Genomic DNA, 9,428 nt, shown 5'->3' with positions numbered 1-9,428 from the left:
CTATATGGCTGATGAATATGCAAATGCATAATCAGTTCTGTAATAGCCTATCCTTTTTAAAAACAGGCTATAAATTTGGATCCTGAGCAGCAGGTTCTAAAAAGCCTATTATATGCCATGGCTGGGGGAAGAGACCAAACAGCAGAGCTCACCGGAGCTCTTAAAAACCTGTGTGAATGCAGGGAGGAGGAGGGTCCTCCCCAGAGCCTTGCTGGCAGCCAGAGGGACAACACCTTCTGCCGAGCCATGCACCAGAGCAGGGCCTGAGACACTGCAGGGGAGCTGAAGGCTGATTCAGTTTTGGGGAGCTGAGGGCATGTTCAGATTTGGGGAGCTGAGGGCAGGCTCAGTTTTGGGGAGCTGAGGGCAGGCTCAGTTTTGGGAGCTGAGGGCAGGCTCAGTTTTGGGGAGCTGAGGGCAGGCTGGCTTTGGGGAGCTCTCAGAGCCATGGGGCAGGGGACAGGTGGTGTGGCAGGGCCGAGCCCATTGGATGCTCTGTCCATCCCTACATCTCCATGGAGCACACAGGCCCTGCTGGGGCACACAGGCCCTGCTGGGAAATGCCTGCCCCCCAAACCTGGTCCCTGGCAGCCCCTCCCAGCTGCAGGTGCCACAGAGCCAGGTACAACACGAGCTGTCCTGCTCCACTGGGCTGCCGAAGGCAGCAGTGCCTGGAGCAAGGCAGCATTTTGAGGCAGCTGTTCCCCAGCTCCCAAGGAGTCTCCTCCTTCCCTCTGTGCAATAAACACAAACCCTTCTGTCCAATACTTGCATACACTTCCATGTCTGCCTCCTCTGGTTTCTGCAGGGCTTTACAGCATTCCTGGGTGCTGCAGGGTAGAAGGCAAGAACTGTTAGTGTGAGTTTAATGAGATGGGATTGTCCTGCTACACAGGGACAGAAAGCTGAAGGTGCTGTGCCAGGTGCCTCAGTTCCAGCTTCTGGTCTGCAGTAAATTCTGGAAGCCCACAGGAAAGAATCAGGCCCAGGTGTGTTTTACAGGAACAGTGTGTACACCCTGGAACAGACACACCTTTAAGCCCCAGAAGGAACTGACAGGCCAGGTGGGAACTGAGAACTCCTGCTCAAACCTTGGCCAAGGCAGAGGAAAAAAAGTTGGTTTGCAACAGTTTCAGTGGCCCTGTCCCTGAGGCAGACAGGACAGTGCACTACACACTGCTTGCCCTGGGAACATCCATCACCCTGCTGGGGCACAGAGATGGAATGGCAGCAATAATGTACATACCTCCCTCAGAAAAATTAGATAAAGGGACAGAAACTTGGACCTGGCTCTAATTCCAACTGCTGCATCCTGAACACATCACAACTCTTCATTTGCAGGTAGTGAAATAATATTTGCATAATTCATTGGAGTAATATGGCAAAACAAAAACATAAAGGACATGCTATAATCACAGATACCCAAAATATGAAATAATTTATAAACACAACTTTACAGAAATTGATATTTAAAACCAAAACCATGTGATCTTATAAAATGTTCAAAGTTGTGCAGACTTTCAATGGAACAATCATGGAACAATTTCCTTCTCCCCTTCCCTGTCACCTACAACACAATGTATCTCACAAAGCAATGCAAACTCTGCCACAACCCAACAAAACCAGGGATGACAGGAAGAAGGAATGTTAAAAACTGATTTTAATAAATCATATTACAAAACCCTAGGACAAGTTCACAAAGGAGAAGTGAGGTCTCATTCACTACTCTGAAGATGGGAACTGGGCTCCCCAGACAAGGTCCAAAGCCTTGAGCTGAGCTTTGCTGTGTGTCACTGCTCTGACAATTCAGAGCCACTCTGGAGCCCTGTTTCTCTTTTTGTCTTTCTACACTCTTGCAAGCTTATTAACACAGTACTGTGTTCCTACCTCAAAGGTGTACTTGCTTGCATCACTGGAAGAACATCATATTCATCCCAAACTCTGATAACACTTTCACAAATATTTGCTTCACCTAAACTAAAAATAAAGCCAAACTCCAAAATACAGTGAGAGAAAATATTTTGATCACAAAATAAAACATACCAGCAAACCAAGGCCGGGTTCCCATGAAATAAGAAGAATTAAAATAGGAAAAAAACAATGGGTGGATGTACTTAAAAGTAATCTTCCTTAAGTAGTTAAAATCTTTGGATCCTGAAACACCACCAAATCACCATAAATAAAGTACCATAATCCCTGCTCCTGACCCCAGGAAACAAACCAACCCCAACACCCCACAATTTGCTGTGATCAGCACATCTCAGGCACAGGATCTGGAGATAATTACCAGAAGGGATGCTGGCAGATTACAGGGTCCATTCAGAGAACATGCATTTGCCACTTCTTCCCCAAACTTCAGAAATCTTTCTTCTAAAGCAATGCCTTGCACGTCCAGCTGCACGCCCTGGAGGTTGTGGATCCAAGGGGAACAGCAATATTCTCTGCAGGATGCTTTCAACTACTTAAATCCTGACTGAAACTCTTCACATAAAGTACCAGTAAAATTGAAAACATTACAAGAGAGGGGTCTGACAGTGGCAAAGATACAACATAGTGGCTACAGCTCAGAAAATTTACATGTTATCAAATGGGAATCCATGACAAACTCAGATCTTCACATGAGACTATACAGAAGACTTAATGGAAATGGAAATGAATGGATGCTTTTTCCTGTAACAAGAATATCTGTTTACAGTTTAGGTGATATTCTGTAACTATAGGAGGTAAGTTTGGAAATACAGACTATTACCAATTCTACCAAACTACTAAAACACTCTTAGCAGAACAGTTGGCACGTTCCTATTCCCCAGCTGAAAACAGCAGCAGAAGTTACTCTTGTAGATGGCTGTTAAAGCCTCAGTGCATTAATGTGCTGAGACTGTCTCCTGTTCTCTCCTCTTGTCCTACACAGCTAAAGCCAAACCAAAAACCTGTAACATTTCTGGTATTACTGTACCTTCCCTTGCAATATGCAACAGATTCATGTCAGATCCATAAGTCTTCAAAAGTGATTCAAATTATCAAAACATTATCACACTGTTCCCTCTTTGCAGGACAGCATCTTCATGGTCTCACTGCCTTTGTGGTGTGGGCTAGGTGACCCCATGATTTTAACTTGCTCTGTTTAACTTTCACCCTGCACCCCCAGGTCCCTCCTGGCTCCTGCCCTCACTGGTTGTTGCAGCCCGGGGCGGCGGAGGAGGCGCCCGCCTGCTTCTGCTTCTTGCGGCGCTTGTTCAGCAGGCGGTTGTTGGACGTCTTCAAGTCTTTGATTTTCACCTGATCATAGTCCACCCTCATGGTAGCCAGAGCACTGGTCATCTCCTCCTGAAAGCAAGCAAGCAATGTAGTGAAGCGCCTGAGGCAGTGAGTGCGTGGTCACCCCACCCTAGAGCCCGGAGAGGAGGGACACAAGGAGCCCTCTGTCCCCCCTGGGCAGCCAGGGCTGAGCCCTCTGTGCTCTGCACCAGGAACCAACCACTCCCCTGGTGCCTCCTTCCACCAGGGCTCAGCAGGAGCTGCTCTCACAGCAATTCACATGGAGCACACAGGACCATGCTCTGCTGGCCTAAATTCCACCTGTCCCTATCCCAGCACCTCTCCCTGGCTGGCTCTGCGCCTCCACACAAAGTATGTGCTTCAAATTCACACACCCCCTTAGTCTGAATTATGCTTAAGTACAGGAACATTCTAAACTTTTTAATAAGGTTGTAAAGAAAAATCTGCTAAAGTAAACAAATGTCTGAGCATTTGGTTCAGGGAAGGAAAAACAATTCAGTATCATGAGTATGCTGGTAGCTCGAGGGAATACCTCTGGGACCTACACAGAAGCACAAGCATAAGAAATTCTCAGAAACATGGAAAATAAGGCAGCTAAGTGAAAATATCTGCTTGATCTCTGACTCAAAAGGTAAATGTTGCCTAGGTCTCAAAAAAATTTTACCATTACATAGCTCAACAGCTGAGATTACACATCAGTGATTTAAATAAAATCAATAATGAATAAAATGCACTACAGGAATGTTGCAATTGTCAAAATTCTAGGAACTTGGAGTGCAGAAAACTCAGAATTAATTGTAAAAGCATGTAAACCTGTTAAAGGCCAGCAGGAAAGAGTTAAGACTTTCAGTGTGCCCTACTGCAGGAAGCATTCAGCAGTCATTGGTACACACAGCAGGTGGGGCACCTGCTTAGATTAAGATAATTTTTTTTTCTCTGCTCTTCCCCCCACCAAATGACATAACAAGACAAGACTAAGGTTATTCAGTGCTGTTCCACAATTCCAAAGCACTACAGAAAAGAATGCAGCTCAGCCCTCTCACCTGTCCAGTACATTTTTGTCACATTCTTCACTGTAATGGAGTTCCAACTGCCCCAGCACTGTCCTTCTCCTCCCTGGGCACATGCAGAGGCTCAGCAGGAGCATCATTCATGCCTTTGATCACAAACACCATCTTTGCTGATATCTGGTGCAGCTGTAAGGCTGCCAATGAAGCTCAAATAGCATTCCTTCTTTTTTAAAACAGTTCTCATATACACTGCTGTTCTAACCAAGGCTGTTTATGGCACCCTGGTTTGACATGATTGTATTCAAAATAGCCACAGTATCCAAGGCAGCACATTTCATCTCCTAGCACTCTTGACTTAAAAAAAATCTGAATTTGGATGGACTCACTTTGACTTCATCCCAGTGGTCTTTATCCTCTTGCAGGACCCGTGCAGTGTGAAGAGGAGTTGGTGGCACTGACATTGATCTCTGAGAACAAAGAAAAACCCCAAAAGAAGTTCTGAAAAACAACATTTGGGAAGTGATTTCTTGCTCTTCTCTGTGTTTGAAGGGCATAAAATTTGATCTAATGTATTCCAATGGCCCTCATTATTCCTGCTTCCAATCACTCCACAAATGAACTCGTGTGCAGGAGAAAAGAACCACATTCCCCACACAACATTTAAAGAACAAAAAGAGAGAGAAATCAGTGCTGAGCTTCTTTCACTCTACTCCCTTCCAGTCTGAACAACTTATCTAACCAATGTTGGATAAATTTTTATGTATGTTTTATATTTTAACTATTCATTAATCAATGTCTTAAAGTGGTTAATTTGACCTTTATCTCCTAGGATTTGTTGTAGGAGACATTTTCTTGCACATATGCATTAACTGAGATCACCACTTCATCAGACTAAGTGAGCCCCAAAGAGGAAGTGACACAATTGTTCTGAGCAAGGCACAGCTCAGAAGACAGAGCATCCACATGAAACTGAGATCTCTGCTCACCTGCCATGAAAGATCAGGAGATACTTTACATTAGAATAAGGGACAATTTCTAAAGCATGAAGCACAGTTTCCTGACTGAACTCAGAAAGAATCATGACAATTCTTGCCAGCCCCTAACCCAAACTATAATTTCATTTGGATACTCTATTTTCCTTATGCTTTCTACCCAAACTTGCTGTTTTCTGCTGTGGCTTCCTACAGCTGCATGTCAACAGAGTCTAAGGAGATGCCTGTAAAACAAACCCCACACTGGAACCAGTGTTTTGCTCCCCCAGGCTCAGAGCAGCAGGGCTGCAGTCTCAGAAGTGAAGCAGAAATCCTGTGGACAAGGACCCCAGCTGGCCAGGGTACAGTTTTATCAAACACAGCTGGGATAAGAGAAATGGAAAACAAGCAGACTGGTTGCAGTGCTGTCCCTGTCCCTGCTTCCCTGTGGAAGGTGCTTTTCTGCTGCTTGTTAAAAAAATCTTATAGACAAGGAACTAAATGAGTCTCTGCTCCACCTAAACTGCCTACTTCACAGTAAAACACTTCTGTCATCCATCTCAAAGAAAAAAAAAAGAGGGGAAAGAAAAAGAAGAGCCACAAGCTCCCTCCCCCGCTGCTTGTGCAACTCCCCAGACATGTTTCCACTTTGGGATTTAGGAAAAGGGGGAACACAGACATTCACTGCATTGGTCTTTCCCTCTCCCTCCCTCTGCCCCTGTGAGCTATGGGTTCAGCAGAAAAGAAAGCCAAGCTGCAGCTTCCCTCCAGGAAGGGTGTTGGAGCAGGTGCAGCAGGGTCTGCACCTTGTCTCTAATCTCCTCCTCATTAATTGGCTCTGTGCATATCCCAATAACAAGTGTCACTGTGGGTGGCAGCTTCCTCAGCTATTAGGCACTCACTCCATGAAATTCCTCACCTGGGGCTTCAGACACTCAGAGCTGGAGGTATTGATTCTGAGCAGTGATTACATTTTTATTTGGTTAAAAAAGACTCAGAAATATTGTCTGGGGTCCGTTCTACAGGGTCTTTACAACCTCAGTTTCTCAGCTCTGAATGACAACACCTTTCTACTCCATCAGGATGTCCTACAGCTGCATTTCACCTTCCAAGGTGAAATTCCAAGGGCTTCCAGGCATTGTAGGAACAGGGACAATCAGCCACACCTCTGCTTCTGCCCATGCTTTGAGGATCAGCATAGACACAGCAGCACTATGGGAACAAAGGGAATCCTACAGCAGAAATCATTCTGTTCCTGGCTGATGATTCTTTGGGCAGCCAGAACAAGACTGGTATTTTTTTAGACACCAATGTGAGAAGTATAACCTACTATTTTGAGGGACACCTACAGAGCAGAGATGGTACCATGAAACTCAGTCTTGTAACTTCTGGGATTTGTGTCTCTTGTTTGAAATAAACCATACTGTACTAACAAAGTATTTTTTTCTTTTTTCCCCCCAAAAAATCTTTTAAAGAGAAGTAAATGCAACAAAGTCATGGAATGAAACCTGACCTGGGACTATAAATATCTCTGTGTACCACCCTACCTGGCAATCTCTCACACGGAAAAAGAGACCCTTGCTCCTCCCCCATGCATTTCCAAACTCTGCCAAGGATGAGAATTCCCACTGAGCACAGGAGCATGTTCACCCTAACACAGCTATGCACAATGGTGCCTGAGACCACTAATAATAGCTCTTTAAATCCTGCACTGATGAAGTAAGCACACAGAGTTTATTTTTATATTTTTAAAGAGAGTAACACATGCATATGCTGCAGAGTCAACAGAGACTGCCTGCTCACAGAACACAGAGACATTTTTGGCTGTTGCTTCCAAGGACACGACTGTGGGTGTCTCCCCTTGTGTGTCCTCTGCTAACAGCAAGAAGAATTGTGGTTTTACAGGCAGGTGACCCTCTGAGGAGGGCACAGGAGGTTAATTAAAGGACCAGCAGTAATAACAGCCCTTCTCTTGCTGTGCTGTGTGGAGCTATACCCAAGTTCTGCATGTAAGAATCAATTTGTGGTGTAAAAAGAGATCTAAGACTCACATTAATCCAAGGGTGATTCATAAACTGAGAGACTGTCATCCTCTCTGTTGGGTCAGTCTTCAGTAAATGGCGAATGAGTTGTTTGGCTGAAAAACAGAACCAACAGGGCATGGTGTAGTCCAGGACTGCATTCCCAAATAACCTTGGGAACACAAGCACCTGCTGAATGAAGAAACACCATTCTGCAGGACTGAAAACACCTCCCAGTTGCTGTGACTGTGTTAAGAAGTCATGTACAGTGGGGCAGGTTACTGTGTTTAAAGGGGCAAAACAGGAAAACATCCAAAACCAGAGGCAAGAAGGAAAGAAAAGACTGGGAATTCCAGCTCTGCTCTCTACATCACCAAACCAACTGCTTTGAAAGCAACAGCTGGAGGGAAAGAGAAACACAGGGACAGAAAGCTGCTAAGCTGCCTGCCTCAAAGATGGCAACAAGCTGGGCATTATGGGCTGAATGAATACACAAGCTGATGTTTTGAGAAATGATGGAAGACAGCAACTAGCACAGGCTGTGGAAAAAAGGAACAATGAACTTTGCCAACTGAGAGGCCACTATAAAGACAAAAAAGTCAAATAAATGGATTGCACAAACTGGCTTTGCAGCAGCCTTCTGTGAACATGGGATTTGCCAAAGCAAGAGCACTAATAACTGGGATATGAGATGGTGAGAGGCTAGACAAGAGCTCCATTAACGTGGGTGGACAGACTGGAAACACTGCAGCCAAAGGAAGTTATTTAGGACTTACACAAAATTTCCTTAGGAAACCTGTAAGAACTTCTAAAAAGGAGTTCTCTCTTTTAGGAACATCACATGCAAGATGACTAAATGAGAAGAAGTTGCCAGAGGTACAAGTTTAATTTGTTGAGAGAGGCTGCAAAGGACAAGGACAGCACAACACAGGGGAAAAAACCAGCATCCTGCTGCAGGTGCCTCATCAGCCTAATGAACACCCACAGATGAGGTGATCTTATAGGATGGAAGGTAGAGGGCCCCTGTGTCCATCCACACAAGCACACACAAACCCACACACAGTGCAAGTGCATGTTCTCTCACTGAGCTCCTCTAGCCTGTTTTTAACTGCTGGAATATGAACAAGACCCAAAGCAGAGAAAATATTTAGCCAGGAACCCATGACTAAAACATCTCCCTCAACAATGTTCAGCAGGCTGTGCTGCACACAGCCATGAGATGCAGTGAGGGGTGAAGATGCCACAGAGCAGAGCAGGGTCCAAGGATGATTTGTTACTGCTGAACAGCAGACAAACCAGGATCCCAGCAATATAAAGGGCTTGTAAGAAAAACAGATAAGCCCAGATATTGCTGACCCTTCTCTTTAATATGACAGGAAGGTGAGACTTCCAGCTTATGAGACTGGCAGGATAAGAGGGAATCAAAAATACCCACTTTCAGGACACTGATTTGAGCCCAGCAGCTTTTGATCAATGACTTATACAAAATAAATTGTTGACCTTGATTTAAGTGGCAGCTGGCAAATTCCCACATCCCAAAAAGCTAGCATGAAAACTTGCCATCCTTGCTGGCTGGATCACCAAGGAGGGCAAAGACTGAATAAATTCTTAAGAGAATTTGCCTTTCTTCCAGCTCAGCTTGCATTGGAGCTGTCCAGGCTGCCTCCTTTCTCAGGATTAGAGTCTTCTGTTTCAAGAGGGTTTAATATCAGCATTCACTAGCACTAGCTGGATTTTGAAAGAAGGTTTTCAGTAGTCATTTGCTTTTTGTAGCACAGAGGTTGCTGGCTGGTATCTGAGTTCCCAGTCGTTCTCTGTAGCACCTTACAAAAAATGGATTTAAAAGTAGAGGAAAGGGAAACAAAAGCTCAGACAGATTTTTAGAAATAGTCCCTTTGTAAGCACTGCAGCACTGCACACCACCATGCTCACACTCATCAGCACCAGGGAGGATTTCTACCTTCCTCTGACACTTCAGCCCACTCTGGATTGGGAAATCCATATTGCCCCATCCGAATTCTTCTCTTCATCCCTGGAGAAATGGCTTGACCCGTGTTGGAGTAGAATGGAGGGAACCCACACAGGCTGTAAGAGTGGACAAAAGAGTTTTCATAACTAAGGGAGTCCTTTCACCTCTAAAAATGTTT

General features: G+C 44.9%; 1 protein-coding gene across 4 annotated transcripts in view; it reads right to left on the bottom strand.

Moving 5' to 3' along the window:
* Positions 1-1,421: 1,421 nt before the first annotated feature.
* MAPKAPK3 (MAPK activated protein kinase 3) overlaps positions 1,422-9,428 on the bottom strand; it is a 54,338-nt gene continuing 46,331 nt past the window's right edge. For all 4 annotated transcript variants that reach the window (XM_074550055.1, XM_074550054.1, XM_005485525.4 and 1 more), the window contains exons 8-11: positions 9,242-9,366; positions 7,312-7,397; positions 4,676-4,756; positions 1,422-3,327 (exon numbers count right to left, since the gene is read on the bottom strand). In XM_074550055.1, the coding sequence (XP_074406156.1) occupies positions 3,169-3,327; positions 4,676-4,756; positions 7,312-7,397; positions 9,242-9,366 (451 nt within the window). In that variant the 3' untranslated portion in view covers positions 1,422-3,168. The remainder of the gene's footprint in view (positions 3,328-4,675; positions 4,757-7,311; positions 7,398-9,241; positions 9,367-9,428) is intronic.

This window comes from Zonotrichia albicollis, chromosome 12 (assembly GCF_047830755.1).
Source record: "Zonotrichia albicollis isolate bZonAlb1 chromosome 12, bZonAlb1.hap1, whole genome shotgun sequence".
Classification (NCBI taxonomy): Eukaryota; Metazoa; Chordata; class Aves; order Passeriformes; family Passerellidae; genus Zonotrichia; species Zonotrichia albicollis.
Note: the sequence above shows the minus strand (reverse complement) of the source record. Positions and strands in the feature narration are given on the sequence as shown.